The 25,846-nt window shown below is 40.6% G+C and overlaps 1 protein-coding gene across 3 annotated transcripts in view; it reads right to left on the bottom strand.

Moving 5' to 3' along the window:
- AFG2A (AAA ATPase AFG2A) overlaps positions 1–25,819 on the bottom strand; it is a 302,070-nt gene extending 276,251 nt beyond the window's left edge. For all 3 annotated transcript variants that reach the window (XM_077815195.1, XM_077815196.1, XM_077815197.1), the window contains exons 1-9: positions 25,688–25,819; positions 23,583–23,707; positions 22,766–22,923; positions 16,779–16,837; positions 14,900–15,535; positions 11,965–12,094; positions 9,318–9,374; positions 8,020–8,143; positions 4,312–4,567 (exon numbers count right to left, since the gene is read on the bottom strand). In XM_077815195.1, the coding sequence (XP_077671321.1) occupies positions 4,312–4,567; positions 8,020–8,143; positions 9,318–9,374; positions 11,965–12,094; positions 14,900–15,535; positions 16,779–16,837; positions 22,766–22,923; positions 23,583–23,707; positions 25,688–25,817 (1,675 nt within the window). In that variant the 5' untranslated portion in view covers positions 25,818–25,819. The remainder of the gene's footprint in view (positions 1–4,311; positions 4,568–8,019; positions 8,144–9,317; positions 9,375–11,964; positions 12,095–14,899; positions 15,536–16,778; positions 16,838–22,765; positions 22,924–23,582; positions 23,708–25,687) is intronic.
- Positions 25,820–25,846: the final 27 nt, after the last annotated feature.

Below are 25,846 nucleotides of genomic sequence, written 5' to 3'. Positions count from 1 at the left end.
TGTTTATGCAGCTTTTTGTGCTGTAATATACACAAAATATTGAGTTCAATTTTGAGCACCACATTACCAAAAAGGTTTTTGACAAATTGGAGGGAGTTCAGAGAACAACAACAAAAGTTATCAGGAGGCTGGAAGGACTTATTTATGAGAAAAGATTAAAATGAGCTAAATATTTATAGTTTGGTTAAGTAATGAATGAGGTGATGGGGGTGATATGATAACAGCCTACAAACATCTGAAGTGTGTAAACACCAAGGAAGGAGAGTTAATGTGTTATACAGGGACATAACAAGAAATAATGGGATAACACTAACCTATAAAAACTTAGGCTGAATAGCAGGAAACACTCCTGGACAGTGAGATGTACTAGGCTGTGGAATAGTCTCCTAAGGGAAGTGGGGCAAGCCCATTGCTTGGGACTTCAAAATAAAGCAAAAGAAAACATTACAAAATGTACCAGAAGAAGTCTTCACAGGTAACAGAGTGGGCTATATACTATATACTAGGCATATCTTTTCCATCTCTCACTTTTATGTATGTGTGATGAATATGCCATATATTTTACAAGCTGCAGAAAGATACCTAATGACTTTTCTTTGCAAAGTAGACATTCAAAAATCAAAAAATTAATCATCAGGAAAAACAGATATTGCTGTTCTATATATACATAAGGTATTTAAATTCCTTTCCTGTAAGTCTCTAACCCAAAAAGTCATTCCTTTTTTTTTTTAAATTCTTTGAGGAGGAAAAATACAAACTAGCCTGCACACAGCTTCAAAGGCAGGACTGCATCTTCCTCCAGCAGAGGTCACTCCAGGATAACAATTTACAAATATTATTATAACAGAAATTCAACGTTTATTTTTACAAAAAAATTGGTAAATTGTTTCTATTTGTTCTGTAATCCTGAGAATCATATTCTAACAACATAAGCGAGACACAGAAAACAGTGCACCATGTGAAATTTACTGTTACTGGGAGTCCGGACATTTGGGTTCTATTCCAGAAATCTACCACTAACTTGCTGTGGAACCTTGGGCAAGTCACTGCACCCCAGTTTCTCCTCCTATCCTTTGTCTATCTTGTCTACTTAAACCATAAGCTCTTCAGGCCAGGAATGGTCTCTCACTGTATGTTTGTACAGGGTCTAGCACAGTTGGGCACCCAGTCTTGTTTGTATTACTACTATAATACAAACCACAACAAAAGCATAGAGGTCTGCATAATAACTAAGATACCTGCCATTTTAAAGAGGCATTAAATAAGTGCCCAAGGTCACAGAGAAAAGTTGAATGTGCACAAGTAGAGACTGGGTTGAAACACCTTGGAAATGTGGACCTCAACGTCCACCGGGGGGGAGGAGGGAGGAAAATGGGGAAGGGGGTCTCAGACTGAGATTTTTCAAATCAGAACAGGGGGGGAAATGGTGGGGTTTTTTGTGTGTTTTAACAAGAAAGAATGATTAAGTTGCAAGCTAGGGAAGTGTGGTTACAGCCTGCAAAGCGACTCTGTTAAAATGACACCAAAGGTCCATATTTATCTTCTTCATTTAATCTGTACACAAATCAACGGATAAATATTTGACAGACAGCCCTGTAAACTCTGATTATCAAGTATAGATTCACAGATATTTAGGTCAGAAGGGACCATTATGATCATCTAGTCTGACTTCCTGCACAGCGCAGGCCATAGAATTTTACCCACCCACTCCTGCAAAAACCCTCACACCTATATCTGTGCTATTGAAGTCCTCAAATCGTAGTTTAAAGACTTCAAGGAGCAGAGAATCCTCCAGCAAGTGACCCTCTGTAGCATGGGGCACGGAAGGCGAAAAACCTCCAGGGCCTCTTCCAATCTGCCCTGGAGGAAAATTCCTTCCCGACCCCAAATATGGCGATCAGCTAAACCCTGAGCATATGGGCAAGATTCACCAGCCAGACACTACAGAGAATTCTTTCCTGGGTAACTCGGATCCCACCCCATCTAATATCCCATCACAGGCCATTGGGCCTATTTACCATGAATATTTAATTACCAAAACCATCTTATCCCATCATACCATCTCCTCCATAAACTTATCGAGTTTAATCTTAAAGCCAGATAGATCTTTTGCCCCCCCCGCTTCCCTTGGAAGGCTATTCCAAAACTTCACTCCTCTGATGGTTAGAAACCTTCGTCTAATTTCTAGTCTAAATTTCCTGGTGGCCAGTTTATATCCATTTGTTCTTGTGTCCACATTGGTACCGAGCTTAAATAGTTCCTCTCCCTCTCCGGTATTTATCCCTCTGATATATTTATAGAGAGCAATCATATCTCCCCTCAATCTTCTTTTAGTTAGGCTAAACAAGCCAAGCTCCTTGAGTCTCCTTTCATAAGACAAGTCTTCCATTCCTTGGATCATCCTAGTAGCCCTTCTCTGTACCTCTTCCAGTCTGAATTCATCCCTCTTAAACATGGGAGACCAGAACTGCACACAGTATTCCAAGTGAGGTCTCACTAGTGCCTTGTATAACGGTACTAAAACCTCCTTATCCCTACTGGAAATACCTCTCCTGATGCATCCCAAGACCGCATTAGCTTTTTTCACGGCCATATCACATTGGCAGCTCATAGTCATCCTATGATCAACCAATACTCCAAGGTCCTTTTCCTCCTCCGTTACTTCTAATTGATGCGTCCCTAGCTTATAACTAAAATTCTTGTTATTAATCCCTAAATGCATGACCTTACACTTCTCGCTATTAAATTTCATCCTATTACTATTACTCCAGTTTACAAGGTCATCCAGATCTTCCTGTAGGATATCCCTGTCCTTCTCTAAATTGGTAATACCTCCCAGCTTTGTATCATCCGTAAACTTTATTAGCACACTCCCACTTTTTGTGCTGAGGTCAGTAATAAACAGATGAAATAAGATTGGTCCCAAAACCGATCCTTGAGGAACTCCAGTGGTAACCTCCCTCCAGCCTGACAGTTCACCTTTCAGTAGGACCCGCTGTAGTCTCCCCTTTAACCAATTCCTTATCCACCTTTCTATTTTCCTATTGATCCCCATCTTATCCAATTTAACTAATAATTCCCAATGTGGCATGGTATCAAACGCTTTACTGAAATCTAGGTAAACTAGATCCACTGCGTTTCCTTTGTCTAAAAAATCTGTTACTTTCTCAAAGAAGGAGATCAGGTTGGTTTGGCACGATCTACCTTTTGTAAAACTATGTTGTATTTTGTCCCAATTACCATTGACTTCAATGTCCTTAACTACCTACTCCTTCAAAATTTTTTCCAAGATCTTGCATACTACAGATGTCAAACTAACAGGCCTATAATTACCCGGATCACTTTTTTTCCCTTTCTTAAAAATAGGAACTATGTTAGCAATTCTCCAATCATACAGTACAACCCCTGAGTTTACAGATTCATTAAAAATTCTTGCTAATGGGCTTGCAATTTCATGTGCCAATTCCTTTAATATTCTTAGATGAAGATTATCTGGACCCCCCGATTTAATCCCATTAAGATGTTTGAGTTTCGCTTCTACCTCAAATATGGTAATGTCTACCTCCATATCCTCATTCCCATTTGTCATGCTACCATTATCCCTAAGATCCTCTTTAGTCTTATTAAAGACTGAGGCAAAGTATAAATCTTTCCGGTTCATGCATCATCCCCCATAATAACAATTCTGCACTCTTAACAGACAATTTCATTCACGATGCATGGGTCAGAATAGAATCCAACATAAGAATGGCCCTACAAGAGAGAGACTTTTTATATAATAAGCTAAAGATGACATGGAGATTCCCATAGTCATCTTTTTTTAAAAATTATTTTAAAAAATATTTTAAGTGCCTGTTACAGATCTGGTAGCTTGAAGGTATTCTATTTGTCCATAGTACAATATGGCTAGGGAAGGAGCAGACCAATATTCCTCGTACTGCTCCCCTTTAATGGAGAGAGAATATTTCAATCTTCAGTCCTTGACCAGACAACAGAAGTGCCAGTGGTGAAAAAGGGGCTGAGAACAACCACATGGTCTCAAACAGCCTGGGCTAGAGTCAAACTGTTGGCAGGAAAGCAAAAGGCTCCAGATCCCATTACCAACCCGCTTAAGTTTCCCAGTTTCCCAATAATCTGTTAACTTTCTAAAGCCCTTTGTGGATTTTGTTACAAAACTTTACAAAAATATGAAAACAGAGAATAGATTTCATTGTTTTAAGTCATTCTGTGGGATGTACTGTGCGTACCATTTGCAGACAGGTGAATTTTTAGAGTAAGTGAACTCACAGTGGGACTAGTAGTATACCTTACCTGCTTCTTTGCACAAGGCTGCCAAGTCTGCTCCCACATAGCCATGTGCACTATCAGCCAGCTGCACCAACTCTGTTGTTGTCAACAGATGAGGAACCTTATTAAGAAGTTTCCTGAGGATGTCTAATCGGTCCTGGGCATTGGGGACCCCGATTTCTATCTCTTTATCAAAACGTCCAGGTCTACGTAGTGCTGTATCAAGTGCATGCAGACGGTTTGTAGCACCCAGTACCAAAAGTTGCCCTGCACTGTCTTCCTAATGAGACAAACAGAAAAACAAGTTAGATTTTAAAATGGTGTTAAAGACCTCACAATTTACACATATTTCAACAGTAATGACAACCTCCACTGTCTATTTTTCACAAGAATTATGCATTTGTTCAGGTAGCAAAACTAAAGCCTACTCCTAACCCCAAAAGATTAAGTAGTAAGAATTCATGCCTGGCACTTTCCAACTCATCAGATGAGGAAACATCACGTGCTGGAACTTTTGGGACAGGAACTGAGCCCCTGGTATCAAGTTGGGGAGGATAGCAATGTTCTCTGAGCAAAAGAATTTCAGTTCCATAGGAAATTTCTATATTTCAACATTTGTTTTTGTCCGAAATTGGGAGAAAAAGTTGAAATACCTTAATTTTTTGCAGGATGCAGAATTCTGAAAATTTTCAATTCAGAAATGAATAAACGCTTTATTTGGGTTTGCTGAACTAACATGAAACATATTTTTTGAGTCAGCTCAACATTAAACTGCATTCTCCCATTGTAGCACGTTGCCTCACGGCAGCTGCAGTTCAGGAGCCTGATGCCTCCATCCTCCTTATGGGCCAGGCTCCCTGGCCAGATTACATCTTCCATGAGGCACCTCCAGACATGTAACTACCATGAAGCACCATGCTGATGAGTCCCAGGAAAGACAGTATTGCACGTTGAGCAATATAATCGTATTGGAGAACATGGGAATATGAACTATAATCCCCATGGGGCAATTCACTAGAATAAGGGAATGAAATTTAAAATTGAGCTGACGCCAAAAAATTGTTTCAGGTCAGTTCAACAGATCAAAATGTCCCAAAATTTAAAGAGAAATTTTGATTTTCCCTACAGAAATACTGAAAAATTACGGCCAAATAAATACATTTCCCACAAAAATTTCGAATTTTGCAGAAAACTGAATTTTCCTTTCGAAAATCATTGCAATAGAAAAATCCTGACCAGCTGTAGTTCCCATTAAACAGACAACACATGATAGACTACAATGGGTTCCAGTAATCCTCTAGATCAGGGGTGGGCAAACTTTTTGGCCTGAGGGCCACATCGGGGTTGTGAAATGGTATGGAGGGCTGGGCAAGGAGGGCTGTGCCTCCGCAAACAGCCTGGCCCCAGCCCCCTATCCACCCCGACTGCCCCCTTCATGCTCTCTGTTCCCTGATTGCCTCAACCCCTATTGACACTGTCAAACAGCTGTTCCAGGAGGCACTCTAGACAGCTGCATTCCACAGGGCCCCTGGGCTGGAACCCAGAGTAGAGTGCGGGCCTGGGTTCCCCACAAACCTCCCAACTCCTGGTCAGACCAAGGAGAAGTTGACTTGGACTGTGGGTTCACGAAAACAGCCAAACTGAGGGCTGCCGTGAAGCTCCAAGGCAAGCAAATCCACCAATAAGTGCAAGACCCACCAAGGTAGAGGAGGAACTTTGTCACACAATGTAAAGTAGCAAACAGAGTTTCCAAAGAGAATTTATAATTTATGAACTGGTTCACTTATTAAAATCCAGAAGCACCTCCACCCCCTCAAGTATTTTTATTCTTATATGTTTATTATGAGAGTATTTTTCTCTGGAAATATGAGAAAAGCTAAAGCACTAAAAGCTAAAAAAATTTAAGAGTCTGAAACTTAAAGTATTTCAAGAAGGTAACTATATTACATTAACAATAATAATATTTTCCTCTTTTTTAAGTGATCAAAAAATTTCTAAGGTGACACTTTTTTTGGAGGGGGAGTAGGGCAGTGATGGGGAGAGCAGGAGCAGAAATTCATGAACGAAGTAATCAAGACAAAAGAGAAAAGACTCATTTCTTTACAAGGTATTCCATGCCCATTATGCAGAGAGAGAGAGAGAGACAGTCTTCCTCCAGCAGGATACTACTCCTTAGGATAACCAGAACACACTGATCTATTTTGGAACAGGGACAAAAAGGCGGAGATTTGATTTCTGGCTTATAAAAGAAAAGGCTACCCTCTCCAAAAACGTGGGGCTCACTCTGTATTTAACTACATATTTCCAGACAATGAAAATGGTCTTCCTCTTGGAAAAGGATCTGATTTAATGGTATGTGTCAGAACATTTGTTCTAGAGTGATGACTGGGAAGGTCTTTAAATTATGATTTGAGTAATTCAGTAACTCAGCCAGAGATTATGGGGTCTATTACAAGAGTGGGTGGGCAAGTTCTGTGGCCGGCAACGTGCAGGAGGTCAGACTACATGATCATGATGGTCCCTTCTGACCTTAACGTCTACAAGTCTATGATACAGGGGGCACCACTATGCAGTAGCAATAGTAGGTTATTGGACTAGAAATCATAAGACCTATGTTTTAGCCATTATCCTGCCGAGTGGCCTTACTCAACTCTCTCCACCTTTCCATTCTTCAGTTTCCCCATCTGAAAAGGGGGGGTGAGGAGTTTTACTGTCTTCTGTAAAGTGTTTTCAGTTCTATCGATGAAGAGCTCTATATAAGAGCTAAGTAGTGCTATTATTTGTTAAGAGACAGATTTGAAAGTGTGGTGTTCAGAGTGTCCCCAGAGAGACTCTATCCTGACAAAGAAGATCCATCACTCTTCACTAATAGGAAATATCCCCTCCCTATAGCCATATATAGAAGGCTATTTGAGCTGCCAAAGCTTTATGCAGGAGATTAACGGAAACTTGCAGTTAACATCCACAAGTTTTTTATACACACTGCTTCTAACTCTGTGCAGAAAGACGCAGACCTCCCACTCCTACCATCCTGTTGATGATTAGGCAGTGGCACACCAGGAATTAATAGATTATATAGGCCCAACCTGAAGTTTACTGGAGTCAATGGCAAGACTCCTTTGACTTCAATGATCTTTGAATAAGGCCCTAAAAAAATTTAGTGTGGGAACTGAAAGGGTATCTTAATGTGGATTTTGGATCCCTCAGCAAACCAGGCCAGACCAAAAACAAAACACCACCACTACCAACAGTATTTTCATTTAATTGCAAAATAATCTGGTATCTGTTTTGACTTGCTAAAAAGATGCCTCTGAAGTCTTCCACTTCTCTGATTTTTGGAGATAAATGTGAGATGGGGAAGGACAAAAAGCAAATGGAAGAAGCTATATAGTCTTTTCTTTTGCAGTTCAAAAATGCCTCTGAATGTCAAAATACACACATATATATATAAAATGAGATTTAATTTATATGAAGTGTCACAACAATATGGTGCTGTACTCTGTTAAAATAAATGTAATTTACTGAAGGAAATCACTTATTAGTATTAACCCGGTCTATAGTTAGTAAGGGACACACGTCTTCTCTTCCTTTAAATCCAATAAGGATATTAGATTGCAGTCTAAAAGTTTCTTCTGATTCATCTTATGCTGGCCTGACTGTGCTACAAAACCTAATGCAGTTTATTCAATTCTTCCCCTTAATACACTAATTGTACCAATATACTTTACTTACTGAGCCAATGCCATCCATCAACGTTAGTAATGAAGCTACAACTCTTTTTTCTACTTCATTCTGAGCCCCTTCTCTCTTCGGACAGAGTGCATCCAGCTCATCAATAAATATAATTGATGGACGACTGAAAGAAAAATAAATAAAAGCAACTTATCTGCTAATTGTGCACAGTAGCATTTAAAACATTTAGGCTTCGATTTTCAAAACTAACGGATATGGACACCCAATTCCATTAAAATTAAGGGGCATCCAAATCTCTTAGGTGACTGAAACTTTCAGACCTGAAGTATGTTTCTGCTCCAATAAACGACTCTGTAAAATAATTGCATTGTGTGATTCCATGTTTATTGTGTCTCAGATTCTATACTGACCTTATTCTGTTTACAAGTAAAAAGATGGCTTTTCTAGGTGCTGTCCTTGCAAATTTAAACTGGGACCTAAAAGTCAAGCTGGGTTCTCTCTTGCTCCTGTCCTCAGTTGAATTTGGCCCTCCAAATTAATTTAGTTTACAATTCTATTGGTTAAACTTGAGTGAGAATATTTTAGTACTGAATCTGGCCCTATAGGTACAGTCACACATGGTTCAGATAGCCATTAAAAGCACTTGAGTACATACTACATGCCCACAGTAATCACAACTTTCATGTCCACGCCAACAGGTTTTTCAAAAAAAACACAATATTAAAATTCTGTAAGATTTTAACAAGGTTTTTGTTTTTCCGCTCAATAATGTTAGTGACAACTTTCTACCATTCTGTTTCTATGATGAAACATGGGTAAAACAAAAGATGGGCTTCTCTGATTTAAGATGAGTCTCTCTTTTGGCTCAGGCGGCAGAACATTTCCACCGGAAATTAGAAATCAGCCCAAACTAAATCTTTGCTTCTTAACACCCTTGGAACTAAAGTAAACGAACTCTGGATCTGAATCCAATGTATCTGGCTTGGGTTCCTTTCTATTGCAAATGAGAGGTTTGAGTTCTAGCACCAACTAGGATGAGAATTTAATATTTTATTTAGGACACACGCTAATTGGTTTGGAATACTATGCAACCTCCTCCTTAAATGACATTGCACTTATAATAAGTGACCAAAAACACAAAATGTGTAGATTAGAACTTCATTACTCTCCTTTGTGCCAAGCTGTATATAAATAAAACTTATCTACATTTAAAATACCTCTGCAGGGAAAATATTACAATCCAGAGAACTTCATAAGCTTTTCTTTACACAATAATGTCAAAATTAGTATCACACATGAACATGTATGTAAATCAGAACGATCGAAAATGAATGTACCATTGAGAGGCTTCAGCAAATATCTGTCGTAATCTTGATTCAGTCTCACCATAAAACCTGAAACAATCACAATATTTTAGAAGCAGAACTTTTATTGTTTTCCAAGTTGGGGCGGGACTCTATTCCTTGAGTTGCCACAAGATGGCGTTCAAACCTAAGGATAATTTAGGCATGGCCCAATATCTAAACAAATACTTTGCCTCAGTCTTTAATGAGGAGCTTAGGGATAATGGTAGCATGATAAATGGGAATGAGGATATGGAGGTAGATATTACCATATCTGAGGTAGAAGCAAAACACAAACAGCTTAATGGGACTGAATCCAAGGGCCCAGATAATCTTCATCCAAGAATGTTAAAGGAACTGGCACATGAAATTGCAAGCCCATTAGCAAGAATTTTTAATGAATCTGTAAACTCAGGGGTTGTACCGTATGATTGGAGAATTGCTAACATAGTTCCTATTTTTAAGAAAAGGAAAAAAGGTGATCTGGGTAACTACAGGCCAGTTAGTTTGACATCTGTAGTATGCAAGGTCTTGAAAAAAATTTTGAAGGAGAAAGTAGTTAAGAATATTGAGGTCAGTGGTAATTGGGACAAAATACAAAATGGTTTTACAAAAGGTAGATCGTGCCAAACCAACCTGATCTCCTTCTTTGAGAAGGTAACAGATTTTTTAGACAAAGGAAACGCAGTGGATCTAATTTACCTCAATTTCAGTAAGGCATCTGATATGGTCCCACATGGGGAATTATTAGCTACATTGGAAAAGATGGGGCTCAATATGAAAATTGAAAGGTGGATAAGGATCTGGTTAAAGGGGAGACTACAACAGGTCATACTGAAAGGTGAACTGTCAGGCTTGAAGGATGTTACTAGTGGAGTCCCTCAGGGATCGGTTTTGGGACCAATCTTTTTATTACTGACCTTGTCACAAAAAGCGGGAATGTGCTAATAAAGTTTGCGGATGACATAAAGCTGGGAGGTATTGCCAATACAGAGAGGGACCGGGATATCCTACAGGAAGATCTGGATGACCTTGTAAACTGGAGTAATAGTAATAGGATGAAATTTAATAGCGAAAAGTACAAGGTCATGCATTTAGGGATTAACAAGAAGAATTTTTGTTATAAACTGTTTCAGAGTAGCAGCCATGTTAGTCTGTATCCGCAAAAATAAAAGGAGTACTTGTGGCACCTTATAGACTAACAAATTTATTTGAGCATAAGCTTTAGTGAGCTACAGCTCACTTCATCGGATGCATTCAGTGGAAAATACAGTGGGGAGATTTATATACACAGAGAACATGAAACAATGGATGTTACCACACACACTGTAAGGAGCATGATCACTTAAGATGAGTTAATACCAGCAGGAGAGCGGGGGGCGGGGGGAACCTTTCGTAGTGATAATCAAGGTGGGCCATTTCCAGCGGTTGACAAGAACGTCTGAGGAAATGGGGGGCGGGGAGGGGGGAGAATAAACATGGGGAAATAGTTTTACTTTGTGAAATGACCCATCCACTCCCAGGCTCTATTCAAGCCTAAGTTAATTGTATCCAGTTTCCGAATTAATTCCAATTCAGCAGTCTCTCACTGGAGCCTGTTTTTGAAGTTTTTTTGTTGAAGAATTGTCACTTTTAGGTCTCTAATCAAGTGACCAGAGAGATTGATGTGTTCTCCGACTGGTTTATGAATGTTATAATTCTTGACATCTGATTTGTGTCCATTTATTCTTTTACGTAGAGACTGTCCAGTTTGACCAATGTACATGACAGAGGGGCATTGCTGGCACATGATGGCATATATCACATTAGTGGATGTGCAGGTGAACGAGCCTCTGATAGTGTGGCTGATATGATTAGGCCCTATGATGGTGTCCCCAACGCATCATCAAGGATCTACAACCTATCCTGAAGGACGACCCATCACTCTCACAGATCTTGGGAGACAGGCCAGTCCTTGCTTACAGACAGCCCCCCAACCTGAAGCAAATACTCACCAGCAACCACGCACCACACAACAGAACCACTAACCCAGGAATCTATCCTTGCAACAAAGCCCGTTGCCAACTGTGTCCACATATCTATTCAGGGGACACCATCATCGGGCCTAATCACATCAGCCACAATATCAGAGGCTCGTTCACCTGCACATCCACCAACGTGATATATGCCATCATGTGCCAGCAATGTCGCTCTGCCATGTACATTGGTCAAACTGGACAAATTCTCATCTATAGCCTCATCCTTTATTTTACTGTGCTTTAACAAACCATCCTTTTTCCTTATTGGACATACAACTGGCAAGCAGATGCAGTTCTAATTATTTATCAAATTATGTCCTTTTTTTCCCCATTCCACTGCCATACATACCCCTCTGTACTATACAAGATAAGACTCCTCTTCAAAGGAATGAAGAAAACAGCCTCCTGTTACTTCATTTCACTGGGGGGGTGACAACTGTACTTTTCACTCTAGAACAATAAGCAGCGTAATCCCTTCCCCATGAACTTCTGAGAGTTGGGACATATGTACTGGACCCAATTCTACCTATTTATACACTGTGCAACTCCAATGGATATAAGCCAGTACAGAATTTGTCCCAATGTCTCATAAGTTACTGATGTAATAAATTAGATGAACTTACTTGCTTATAATTTCAGGACCGTTAATAACTGAAACATGGGCTCCCACTTCATTTGCAACAGCTCTAGCAATCATGGTCTTCCCAGTACCTGGGGGGCCATAGAGTAGCACCCCTCTAGGAGGAGGAATTCCTTTAAACAAACACAAAACAGAGAGAAAAAGCCTTACTTGTGCTTACGTCAGTTGTGAACAAATCAAATCACCATGCTTCACCGCTCTACAATATATATGTCTACATTACTGATTTCTATATTCTGCATGCTTCTATTTAAGAAATATAGGTATATACTATTTTTTAATAAAACCTATTATATAAAATGTTATTTTTCCCCAGTAATCCTATTGAAATAATTCTGATTGAAAGCCTAGCATTAATTAAATCTTTATCATGTTACTCAAGATTCCTACAATACTGTTTGTACAAATACTCCAGCACAATAAAACCACTCCACTTCATTACAGGTATGCACACCCTAAACAATAATATTAAAAAAACACTGGAAATATCAAAAATAAGAATGAATGTGCCTCTGTAATAGCAAATATTAGAGATTGGGGATAGCTGACAGCTACTGATGAGCACTAGGTCAGACAAGAGCATCTGCTAGGGATGTCAGTAAAACAAGGTGTCTCTGCATATAGTTAAAACTCAAGAGAAATTACAGCCGAGAGACAGATTGGGAACACAAGTATATTCTGAAAAAATTAAACAGTTTCAGCCTAGAGTCCAATAAAATAGGCCCACGCCCAAAAATTAAAAACAAGAAGTTTAAAAGCCAAAAAATAGGAGAACTAGAATTCCTGACAATGGACAAGGGACCTTGGCAGAATGAGCATTACTGAAATATGGTAGAATGACAAACAGTCAATGAAATATTGTATAGTTTATTGCCAGGTTTACAAGAAGGACCAATTGTACCACAGAGGTAAGGGAACAAAACCTAATGAGATAAAATTCCTGAGAACTATGTATTCTGTAGGGATACAAAGCCCAACCCCTAGGAGTACATATGCAAGCAGAACAAAAAACTAAGTATTAATTGACAAGAGTTAGGAAGAAACTTCCTCTATTGCCAGGTTACTCCTTGACGTCCACCGAGGGAATAGTTGCACATTCCTTGATGCTTGTCAATGTGAAGGAAAGAGACCAAGTATCTGGTCTAGTATTCAATTCCTATGCTACTGTACTGGAGATAACCACATATTCAAGCCTAATGATCTTGAAGCAAATATACGGCTTGATCATCTCTCTGATTCCATTAGCAGAGGAGGTGCTGATTATCCAGACCTCACCTGTGATACGGTGCAGGATTTGCAGCAGCATCCCTTGTCACTGACACATGAAATTCACTGGTGCATGTTGAGGTTTGGGTTCTCTGAATAGAGCATGGATGGGCATTCTCCATGGCAGTATCCCACAGAAACCCAGAGGGAAGCCCTATGCAATTTCAACTGACACACCCATCTTTGTCTAACATGGATTGTCCCTCTGTTCCGTCAACCCACATCTCCCCAGAGGAGAAGCAATGCACAAGCATAGCGCCCCTGGAATGAATAATTCTGGCCCATATCCCAGGACCACATGGATCTCAGAACATACATGGGTTGGGGGGGGTCAAACACCTTGGCCATTCCAGATAGAGACAAGTAATCCCCCTACTGACATCATGATTCTGAGGGTGAAAACCTGGTTATTTCCCTCACCGTGGCAGATTCTTCTCACCTAGAGCACAATCTCTCCACTCAGAGTGATTTATGGGTCAAAGCAGACAGAGTTTACCTCAAAAAACCTGCAAGAATAGCAGCCACACCACTCTCCTACCTCTATCTATTCCCTTTCTAGAAAAAACTTCCCCACGACTAACTTTTCCTAGAAATTATGAATAGAAAACACGTATTAAGATCATCTAATTCATTTGCTGCAAGTGAAGAATTATTATTGTTCTCTACAGTACTCTCTAGTGCAATGGTTCCCAAACTTGTTCCGCCGCTTGTGCTGGGAAAGCTCCTAGCAGGCCAGGCCAGTTTATTTACCTGCCGCGTCCGCAGGTTTCGCCCAATCGCAGATCCCAGTGGCCGCAGTTCGCTGCTCCAGGCCAATGGGAGCTGCTGGAAGCGGCACAGGCCGAGGGACACACTGGCCGCTGCTTCCAGCGGCTCCCATTGGCCTGGAGCAGTGAACCGCGGCCACTGGGAGCTGTAGTCGGCCGAACCTGCAGACACGGCAGGTAAACAAACCGGCCCAGCCCACCAGGGCTTTCCCTGCACAAGCAGTGGAACAAGTTTGGGAACCACTGCTCTAGTGCTTTGTTCCATCTTGTGTTACAATGTTCCAAGCATTGTGATTTAATCTAAGAAATCATCATCATCATCATAAATAATTTTAACATTTAAATCATTGCATCCTTTCCTATTCACAAGGGGAAAGATGGGTGAATTGCACTATATTCTTTTCTATAATTTGCAGAAACTCTGGGTCAGACAGAGGGAATTAAAAGAGGAGAGGGAGGAGGGTAAAAACTAGAATTTGATTGGCCAGACAATCTTTAATTTGAATGCACTTTTTTTTAATTGAACTCTATAAAAACAGACTTTAAGCAGTGGAGTTACAGAAGAGTACCTTTATTTTTCAAGTGACTGACTCTGTAACTCCTTGCTGCTTGTCATGAGTTCTCCTGGGTAACTACACCATCACAGACTCTTCTCTCTAAGGCATGATCCTTACAACCTAAACATTTGGTTATTAAAAAAGGAACAACTGTAAAGAAGATAATTATAACAGAGTTTAGTTGGGAACTAAAGTACATCAAATCTGTATCACACAGAGAGGGAGTGCGTGTTTCATATAGCATGACTTGTTAAAATGGATGAAAGAAGTGGTAAGTTAAAGAAAAACATTGTCTTAGATGACGAAAACCAACTCTTAGACATCATACCGTAACACTTGAACAATTCAGGCTGCTTCAGGGGCAGTTCAATTGTTTCTCTAATAGTTTGTAGCTGGCTGCTTAAACCACCTATCATGTCATAGGTAAGGTTAGGTTTACAGTCATGTTCTTCTGTTGCAATGGTCTGATTCTCAATGAAATTGATTCTAGTTCTTGAAGAAATGAAGTAAAATGTATCCAAATTGCATTTTGCTCCAGTTTTGCCAATGGGCAACAATCTCATGCTGTCTTTGTCTCTGATTAATTCAGAGCCATCAGTAAGGTCTCTGACATTCCCCTCGTCACAGAACTCATCTGTCCGGTCATAATCCTGCTCACCCCCTATCACCACAGCATTTGAAGTAACTGGTGAACTTTGAGCCATCAGCTTGCATGGAGTGCTGGTAGATGCTCCTTCCTGGTTGTCTTCTATGTCCAACTTTCTGAGCTGCAAAGACAAGTTTAGAGCGCTGGTCTCCAAATCAGTCTTCTCAAGGACTGGCTCTTGTGTTTCACTGAAAACAGTACTGCTCTGCATTTTCAGCAGGACCCCATCTGTTCCTTTCACCCTGGTCACCATCAAGTTGCAAGGTTTGCCATAGAAAGTGAGATGCAAAAGGTTGCCTGGCAAAACTATCTTCCCATCTACAACAAGATTAAATTTAAAAAAAAAAACATACATATTAATCTTATTTTCCAGCAATAATTTTCAAATACAAATGAATTAGAACAATTTTTCCATCAGCAAACCTCTAAAACGGATGTCACAAATTAACTGTCCTAAAAGACAAGGTGATAAAAGACAGGAAAATACAGTTCTTATCTAAAATGATGCCTTCAAACATAGCCAGCCTATATAAGGATAAGTATTCTGAATGACTGGCCATTGGAATATTTCTGGTTGTTTTAAATTTTGGAGCTCATAAAAAGTTGCAGATTAAGGAACTGTCTTTCCTAGAAATAGAAACTCTCTATTTATTAGTGTTGTCCACTGACTCAAGATTTATCACAACTCTTATGAGACATGATGTTTTACTTTAAATCCCAGCTCCTGGAGTCATGTGCTTACGTGAGAATCTCAGCTCTCTCTCTCTCTTTTTTTTTAAAAAAGATTTGCCCTCCTGGTTGCAGAGAACAGCTTCAAAATATGACCCAACAACTGCAGCCTAACAGCCCAAAACCAGAAGGCAAATAAAAAGAACCCAAAATTCATTTTTAATCACAAGATTTTAATCCAATCTCATGATTTTTTTACTTTTGGGGTTGGCAATACCACTATTAATGTACTGATGAAGTACAATCCATTGCTTCTACTCTATAGCAATTAAATGTTTGAGTAGATGGACTAAACTTTTTTAGCTATGTAAAAAGGGATAGGAAATTATCTACAAAACAAGGAGCATCAGTTTTGTCCAATATGATGGGAGGCTCAGGGTGTCAAATATATTGAACATAAATACTGATACACTAAAAACTGTACTAAACCTCATGGCAGAGTTTTGAATTCTCTCTCCTCATAACAGAAATAAATTCATAACCACAGTTGTTTGGAGTACATCACATTATAATGCAGAAGACCAAGGAAGACTTTTAAACCATCTCAGAATGAACTGACTGCAACCATGACGGACTGAAAATTATGTTTCATGCGAGTATATTATTATTTGATATTTATATCATAGTGAGGTGATGTCGCCCAGAATGAATAGGTCAATAAAAAGTTTACAGAGTTTGTAAAACAAGCTAAAGGCCTATGACCAATGCTAACAAGGCAAAAGTCATTTTGGAATAAGCCTTTGATGAAGATAGTAGGTGACTGATATTTACTCTCAAGAAACAGCTTCTCTACTAATATATATATGTAAAACAAAAAACACAAACCACTTACCTAGATTTCGCAAAAGACAAACAGACAAGTCTTCAACATTAATACAGGCATCTTTGTCCCTGTGGTTGTGATGAAAAACAATTTTACAATCCCCCACTAATTCTAAAAACAGAATCAGTCTATAATATTGATAAACCATGATTTACTCATATTAACAGTAAATTCTTTGTTTTGCAGTATAGGATATAATTTAACTCTGCAAACAGAAGAAACTGACGGGAAAATTTACAAGTTGCTCTATTTGACTCATTGTAGTCTAGTGATAAATACAATGTAAATATATTTGCTCTAAAGCTAATTAACAACCAGTTTAAATATCACCATTTCTTTGGATTCTTCATATAAAATACTATATTTACAACAATATAAGTCAAGGTTTATCATTCCTTAAAATGAGAAGCATGAGATACATATATCTCCCAAGTGACTACAGTTCTGACTTACAGCGAGGGTGGTTACTACATTTACCCAATCAGTAAATACCACATTTTATACCACAGGCCTGCAAATACTTTCATACATGAGTAATCCATTGATTTAATGGGCAATACATGCATTTGTAAAGGTAAGCACAAATGTGAGCATTTGCAGATCTGAGGACTACCTTTACTCCAACTGTGCAAGGTTTTCCCTGAGATATATTCTCTAGTACTGTACTTCATGCAATCCAGTTTTAAATGTGGGCTCTTAAACCATTTACCTATCAAGAATATCAATTGTCTAACACACCACACTTTCAGGATTTTTTTTCCTGATAATTAGCCTAAATTTTCTCTCTGTGTTTCGTCCCTAATTTTACCTTGTTCCGTAACCATGTTAAATAATTCTTCCACTTCCTTGGCATTTATATTTACACCCTTGAAATATTTGTAGATGATCATCACAAATTATCCTTTTCCCCTTTACACTAAAAGAAAGAAAGATGCTTCTCAAAAACAAAATTAAACCAAAACATTTAAAAAAAAAAAAAAAACACACCAGATACAGAAACTGCAACTAAAATTACGGTCAACAGAGGGAGTTCTAAGTCTACTAATCACAAAAGGTCTCTTCCCAAATACTTTTACTGATCAAGGAGAAAATTCTAGGACAAGAAACATATCATAAATTTTTGAGAAACTTCAAGTCGCCATACAATTTTATGACCCTAAAGCAGCAAACATATGTATTTAATTACTTTTACATATCTAAGTAAAACTCTTGAAGTCATTTAGACCAGTGGTTCTCAAGCAGGAGTATGGATACCCCTAGGGTACGAAAACACCTTCCAGGGGTACATCAATTTATCTAGATATTTGCCTAGTTTTATAACTGGCTATATAAAAAGCTGAGGAGCTGCTGATATATTACTGTGACTCTTTGGCAATGTACATTGGTAAATTCTGGCTCCTTCTCAGGCTCGGGTTGGCCACCCCTGCTTCAAGGCTTAAACCAAGCATTAACTGATGGTTAGAAAAAGCTTGACCAAAGGGCTGGTTATTCCTTAACTCAGGGATTCTTTACACCTTCCTCTGAAGCATCTGTTACTGGCTACTGTACAAGACAGGATACAGGACTAGATGGACCACTGGTTTGATCATATATTCTTCTGAGAGCACAGACAGCTACAAAAGTTATACAAAATCATAGGGCTCAAGTCTAGTTGCTCTACCTAAGCAAATGCAAAATCTACGCTAACAGCATGTCCAGAGACAATTTACATTTTTAAAGGGAAGTCAGATTTGTAAAATTATTTCACCCTTCTTAATGTGAATACTCCACACTCATATAAATACTTCTTTTGGCCTCAACTACTCAATCAGTAGGGACTTTGCAGCATCGGAGAGAAGGTTTTGGATTCTTTGACCACGGGATGGAGGAGCGCAAGGCAGAGACGGGCTCCACCTAACAAAGAGAGGGAAAAGCATCTTCGCAAGCAGGCTGGCTAACCTAGTGAGGAGGGCTTTAAGTTAGGTTCACTGGTGGAAGGAGACCAAAGCCCTGAGGTAAGTGGGGAAGTGGGATACCGGGAGGAAGCACGAGCAGGAGCGTGCGAGAGGGGAGGGCTCCTGCCTCATACTGAGAAAGAGGGACGATCACTGAGTTATCTCAAGTGCCTATACACAAATGCAAGAAGCCTGGGAAACAAGCAGGGAGAACTGGAAGTCCTGGCAGTCAAGGAATTATGATGTGATTGGAATAACAGAGACTTGGTGGGATAACTCACATGACTGGAGTACTGTCATGGATGGATATAAACTGTTCAGGAAGGACAGGCAGGGCAGAAAAGGTGGGGGAGTTGTAGTGTATGTAAGGGAGCAGTATCACTGCTCAGAGCTCAAGTACGAAACTGCAGAAAAACCTGAGAGTCTCTGGATTAAGTTTAGAAGCGTGAGCAACAAGGGTGATGTCATGGTGGGAGTCTGCTATAAACTACTGGACCAGGGGGATGAGGTGGACGAGGCTTTCTTCCAGCAACTCACGGAAGTTACTAGAGCGCAGGCCCTGGTTCTCATGGGAGACTTCAATCATCCTGATATTTGCTGGGAGAGCAATATAGCGGTGCACAGACAATCCAGGAAGTTTTTGGAAAGTGTAGGGGACAATTTCCTGTTGCAAGTGCTGGAGGAACCAACTAGGGGCAGAGCTCTTCTTGACCTGCTGTTCACAAACCGGGAAGAATTAGTAGGGGAAGCAAAAGTGGATGGGAACCTGGGAGGCAGTGACCATGAGATGGTTGAGTTCAGGATCCTGACACAGGGAAGAAAGGAAAGCAGCAGAATACGGACCCTGGACTTCAGGAAAGCAGACTTTGACTCCCTCAGGGAACTGAAGGGCACGATCCCTTGGGAGAATAACATGAGGGGGAAAGCAGTCCAGGAGAGCTGGCTGTATTTTAAAGAATCCTTATTGAGGTTACAGGGACAAACCATCCCGATGTGTAGAAAGAATAGTAAATATGGCAGGCGACCAGCTTGGCTTAACATTGAAATCCTTGCTGATCTTAAACACAAAAAAGAAGCTTACAAGAAGTGGAAGATTGGACAAATGACCAGGGAAGAATATAAAAATATTGCTCAGGCATGCAGGAGTGAAATCAGGAAACACACCTGGAGTTGCAGCTAGCAAGAGATGTTAAGAGTAACAAGAAGGGTTTCTTCAGGTATGTTAGCAACAAGAAGAAAGTCAAGGAAGGTGTGGGCCCCTTACTGAATGAGGGAGGCAACCTAGCGACAGAGGATGTGGAAAAAGCAAAACGTACTCAATGCTTTTTTTGCCTCTGTCTTCACGAACAAGGTCAACTCCCAGACTACTGCACTGGGCAGCACAGCATGGGGAGGAGGTGACCAGCCCTCTGTGGAGAAAGAAGTGGTTCGGGACTATTTAGAAAAGCTGGACAAGCACAAGTCCATGGGGCCAGATGCACTGCGGATGTGATTGCAGAGCCATTGACCATTATCTTTGAAAACTCATGGTGATCGGGGGAAGTCCCAGACAACTGGAAAAAGGCTAATGTAGTGCCCATCTTTAAAAAAAGGGAAGAAGGAAGATCTGGGAAACTACAGGCCAGTCAGCCTCACCTCAGTCCCTGGAAAAAATCATGGAGCAGGTCCTCAAGGAATCAATTCTGAAGCACTCAGAGGAGAAGAAACTGATCAGGAACAGTCAGCATGGATTCACCAAGTGCAAGTCATGCCTGACTAATCTAATTGCCTTCTATGATGAGATAACTGGCTTTGTGGATCAGGGGAAAGCAGTGGACGTGTTGTTCCTTGACTTTAGCAAAGTTTTGACATGGTCTCCCACAGTATTCTTGCCAGCAAGTTAAAGAAGTATGGGCTGGATGAATGGACTATAAGGTGGATAGAAAGCTGGCTAGATTGGCGGGCTCAACTGATCAATGGCTCCATGTCTAGTTGGCAGCCGGTATCAAGTGGAGTGCCCCAAGGGTCGGTCCTCGGGCCGGTTTTGTTCAATATCTTCATAAATGATCTGGAGGATGGTGTGGATTGCACCCTCAGCAAATTTGCAGATGACACTAAACTGAGAGGAGAGGTAGATACGCTGGAGGGTAGGGATAGGATACAGAGGGACCTAGACAAATTAGAGGACTGGGCCAAAAGAAATCTGATGAGGTTGAACAAGGACAAGTGCAGAATCCTGCACTTAGGACAGAAGAATCCAATGCACCGCTAGAGACTAGGGATCGAATGGCTAGGCAGCAGTTCTGCAGAAAAGAACCTATGGGTTACAGTGGATGAGAAGCTGGATATGAGTCAACAGTGTGTCCTTGTTGCCAAGAAGGCCAATGGCATTTTGGGATGTATAAGTAGGGGCACTGCCAGCAGATTGAGGGACGTGATCGTTCCCCTCTATTCGACGTTGGTGAGGCCTCATCTGGAGTACTATGTCCAGTTTTGGGCCCCACACTACAAGAAGGATGTGAAAAAAGTGGAAAACGTCCAGCGGAGGGCAACAAAAATGATTAGGGGGCAGGAGCACATGACTTATGAGGAGAGGCTGAGGGAACTGGGATTGTTTAGTCTGCAGAAGAGAAGAATGAGGGGGGATTTGATAGCTGCTTTCAACTACCTGAAAGGGGATTCCAAAGAGGATGGATCTAGACTGTTCTCAGTGGTAGCAGATGACAGAACAAGGAGTAATGGTCTCAAGTTGCAGTGGGGGAGGTTTAGGTTGGATATTAGGAAAAACTTTTTCACTAGAAGGGTGGTGAAACACTGGAATGCATTACCTAGGGAGGTGGTGGAATCTCCTTCCTGAGAAGATTTTAAGGTCAGGCTTGACAAAGCCCTGGCTGGGATGATTTAGTTGGGAATTGGTCCTGCTTTGAGCAGGGCGTTGGACTGGATGACCTCCTGAGGTCCCTTCCAACCCTGATATTCTTTGATTCTATGATCAGCCTCTTAATTACAATATTTACAACACAAAAGTAATGAGTTTTTCTAATATTTCTTTTAACCTGACAGGATCTCTTTTAAGCAGAGACCATGCTCATCCTTTAAATAACCCGAAACCAAATTACAAACATTTTTTTTTGTTTTATGGTCTCAAAGAATTGCTAGAACCAACTTAGCACAACTTCTGTTTCTACAGGAGATATTAGGACAAGAAACTAATAAATATATAAAACACCTGCTAGCTCCTATTTCCTATTATCCTGACATGCTTCCCTTCATGATTTCGTTTTTCCTTTTCAATTATCAATAACAAATTGTGATGGGGTGTACAAACCCCACACCAGTGACACAGGGGTGGAAGAGCTAATCTGGGCAGGGCTGACCCTGCCCCTCTAGCCAAGGGTGGCAAAAGGGTTTTAAAGCAGGAGGTTCCAGACTGTTGCTGGGAGACAGCAGCTCTATGGTTCCCAAGAGGGACTCCTGGAAAGCTTCAGAGAAATTGCCCTCAAGGACATACGCTGATCCTACAAGAAGACAGCACACCACGATATACCAGCCGGGCAGGATGGGTTTGGAAAGCTCCAAAGCAACCAGTGGTCATTGCTGCTATCCTCAATCCCTCCTGGCGTTAGGGAATCTGAGACTATACTAAAAGGACTTGGGGAACAAAAGCCCCTTCAAACCTAGTCAGACTATTCCTCTCAGTTTAGTAGCACCAAGATGCCTCTTAATACAGTTTTGCAGCACCCGGACACCAGGAAGTGCTTATCAGTTACCTGAGAACTGAGACACAAATATGCAATTTATAAATGGATACAGGCTACATTAAATCTTTCAGTCAGTTTAGCTAAAGCCCAACTCATCAAATCTTCTGAGTGCAGAACTCACACAGGGCTCCAGCCCAGGAAGGGTTACAGGAGGCAGTATTATGCTACTTCCCAAAACAAAATTAGGCCCCAATCCTGTCAATATTTTAAGTCTCATTAAAAAGCAAAGCGGACCTGCATCTACCTGTAACAAGCCTGAACTTGATCTATAACACACAGATTCCAGAACATGGGAAGTAATGTTCACAGAAAAATTCCAAACCTCAGCTTCACATCTAGTTCTTCTGCCTGCACCACTGCACCGACCACAGGCTGGACAGTGACTGCCTCACCAGGTTTCACTCGCAGATTCTTCTGAGTGATTCCACTTAGGCCAACTTTCCCTCCTGGGAAGCCTGCAATTGGCCAAGCTGTACAAACCTACATAGAGTTTCAAATTTAAAAAAAAACAAACAAACAAAAAAACCACTTGGTGATTAAGAGCTTTTTTTCAGTTGTCATTCCCTAGTAAAAGGTGAAAAAACCTTCATGCCTTTTAAATCAAACTCCACAAGGGATTAAGGATTGGGTTAAAATGAAATATTCCACAAACACTTAAAATGCAAGGCAATTAGCACTGGACTCCTTAAGGGCTGAACTAAAATGCTTTCTAAAAATATACAGCTTAAATTTTGTGAATGAGAGAGAATACATAACTAAGGGCAGAGTTTTTCTGTAGATAATGAAAGAGCATAGTCAGTTGTCTGGGGTTCACTCCCCTTCGCCATTTAAAAATAAGAAATAAAATGGAGTGACATTATTCTTGAAAACAATTAATGGCGCTAGCTAAATCCAGGCATAGAGCAATCAGAAGCCGCGCACAAGTCTCAACACCAAGCTGCAAAAATAGCCTGATACACAATTCATCTGTTTTTCCAATCCTGAAGTATAACACATAACTGCACTAAATTGTGTGGAGAACTAGAATTCAAAACTGGAATTTTGAAATCTCAAAACTCATCTCCCACTTGTGACCGAACTCCAATCCACCACTTAGCCAAGCACAAAATTAGCCTAACAGACAGGAAAAGAAATCTCACCTCTTGTTTTCCATCTGCACTGGTAAGCAAGACTGGTCGACCTATGCATATATTTGCTGACTTCATACTGTTGAGTCCTAGTTGCACAAGGACTCTTCTGTACATTGTAGGAACTCTGTCATCTGCTAAAATATTAGAGAAAACATGTCATTCTTTTGTACAGTAAGTGAACTTAGTGCTTATAACATGTGCCAACTCAGAGGGACAAGACTGCAAATAAAACTCTGTTCCGACATGAAACGGTTGCATTGTCATTACCCCTGCTGTAAGATTCACTACACCAGAAAAACAAGCATGCCTGTTCAGTATCTATGCCTATTCAGTTCTAACGCTAGAGAACGAATCATGATGGTGGGGTTTGTGGCTTTAGCACATGAGGAATTGGACAGATAGCCACAATTAATTTCAAGGCAGCTTGATACATGTGCTACCTTTTGACTACCACTCAGATGGAAGAGGTTACAACTCCCCTTAATCTTCCTTGAAAACCAGTTTCTTCAGCCATTCAGTCTCTATTTTTATTTTGGGGGGGCAGTTCTGTCCTATACAGCTAGGTTTCTTAACAGCTATCTGATCATAACTTTTGGTCTGTATCACCTTGCTCATGATTTGAACCAGTGATACAGAGGAGAAGGTCTGCATGTCCCTTACCAAGTCCAGATCTTTTCAACACCTAATGTGGTGGGCAGATGGCAATGAAAAGAACAGCACAACACAGGAGCCATGTCTCTATGAAAATATTTCTGCAACAGGAGCGATTTTTTTTTTTTTTTTTTTTTAAGTACTAGAGTCTACTAATGAATTGTTCAGTTTAATTGGGAGCTGCTGCAGCATGAAGATAGAAACCAAAACAGAGAACAGTATACTTTCATTCTTAAAGGCGCAATGAGCATGTCTTTTTTTTTAAATCATTTAACATTACTGCTTTCTTACTTTGTTTTTAACTTTAATTCGTAGTTACTGTGGAGTTATTTATGTTTGGATAAATAGGGTTGCATACAGAAAAGACACAATTTTTTAAAAATCCAAAAGCTCCATTTAATGATAGCCAGCCTCAGTGGGTGGTAGCCTGCTCTTGCACAAGCCTTTTAACATCTGTTTTTACACTGAAGAACAGTTATATGGTTCCAATCCTGCAAATACTTACACATAAGAAGTCCCATTAAAATCAATGGGAATACTCACATGAGAGAGTATCTGCAAGATTAGGGCCTACATTTATTCCATACTATAGACACTGTGCTGTATTGTAGCAGATGTGCCTTTTGGTTCCAATCCTATCAGATCTATGCCAGCGTGCCTTTGCACGAGTATATGATCAAAACACAGGCCTGTAGGGCACCAATGGCAAAGTTGCAGCTTTACATTATAACAATTACAGTCTTATTTTTGTTGAATAATTCACCAGATATGCAGCACTATGTATGCTGATTAAACGATCTATAAATACAAACACACACTAAATGTTTGTATGCAACTTTGCATCTCAGATGGCACATAACATTTTTGTTTGTTTGTGGGTTTGTTTTTTGAAGAGGACACTGTGGGGTCACGCAGTGTAACACCAAAATGTGGGCTTTAAAAACCGAATTTTTGAATTTGCATATTTCCCCTCCCCCGCCCCATACACACACAGAGAACTTTACTTGAATTTAAGCACGTTTAAAATGCTACAACCCCAAAGTTGTGCTGATGGCTTATAATCCAACATGAACATCGACTGGTCCAGGAAAGTCACAAAAAAGTCGAACAGTTGAAAGGGGGGAAGCAAACTGGACTGTTGAAAAACCTGTTGGCCCCATGACTGTTCTACAGGGTTTAAAGAACAGGAGTACTTGTGGCACCTTGGAGACTAACAAAATGTATTTGAGCATAAGCTTTCGCGAGCTACAGCTCACTTCGTCGGCTCACGAAAGCTTATGCTCAAATACATTTGTTCGTCTCTACAGGGTTTAAAGTCTCTTCCCCCAGGCACAGAGGGAGGAGGGTTTTGCAGGGGGCAGGTGTTTCAAGCAAACTTTCCCCTCCAGCCCCCGGCACAGCGAGGGAGCAGCAGCCGCCTGGCTGGAGAGACGCCTCCCCGGCGCCTGCCGCTCGCACCGTACCTTTTTCCAAGAAGTCTGCAGCCGCCAGCGTCAGCAGAGCGGGGGGCCGCTCCGGCGGCCCCAAGGTGACGCTGGGGGAGCTGCTCTCGGGGGGCAGCCGTCCCCTGCTCTTTCTTTTGGAGGCCGACATGGCAGGAGGAGCCGGCTGGGCAGCGAACA

This window comes from Eretmochelys imbricata, chromosome 4 (assembly GCF_965152235.1).
Source record: "Eretmochelys imbricata isolate rEreImb1 chromosome 4, rEreImb1.hap1, whole genome shotgun sequence".
NCBI lineage: Eukaryota > Metazoa > Chordata > Testudines > Cheloniidae > Eretmochelys > Eretmochelys imbricata.
This window is presented reverse-complemented; position numbering and strand designations above follow the sequence as displayed.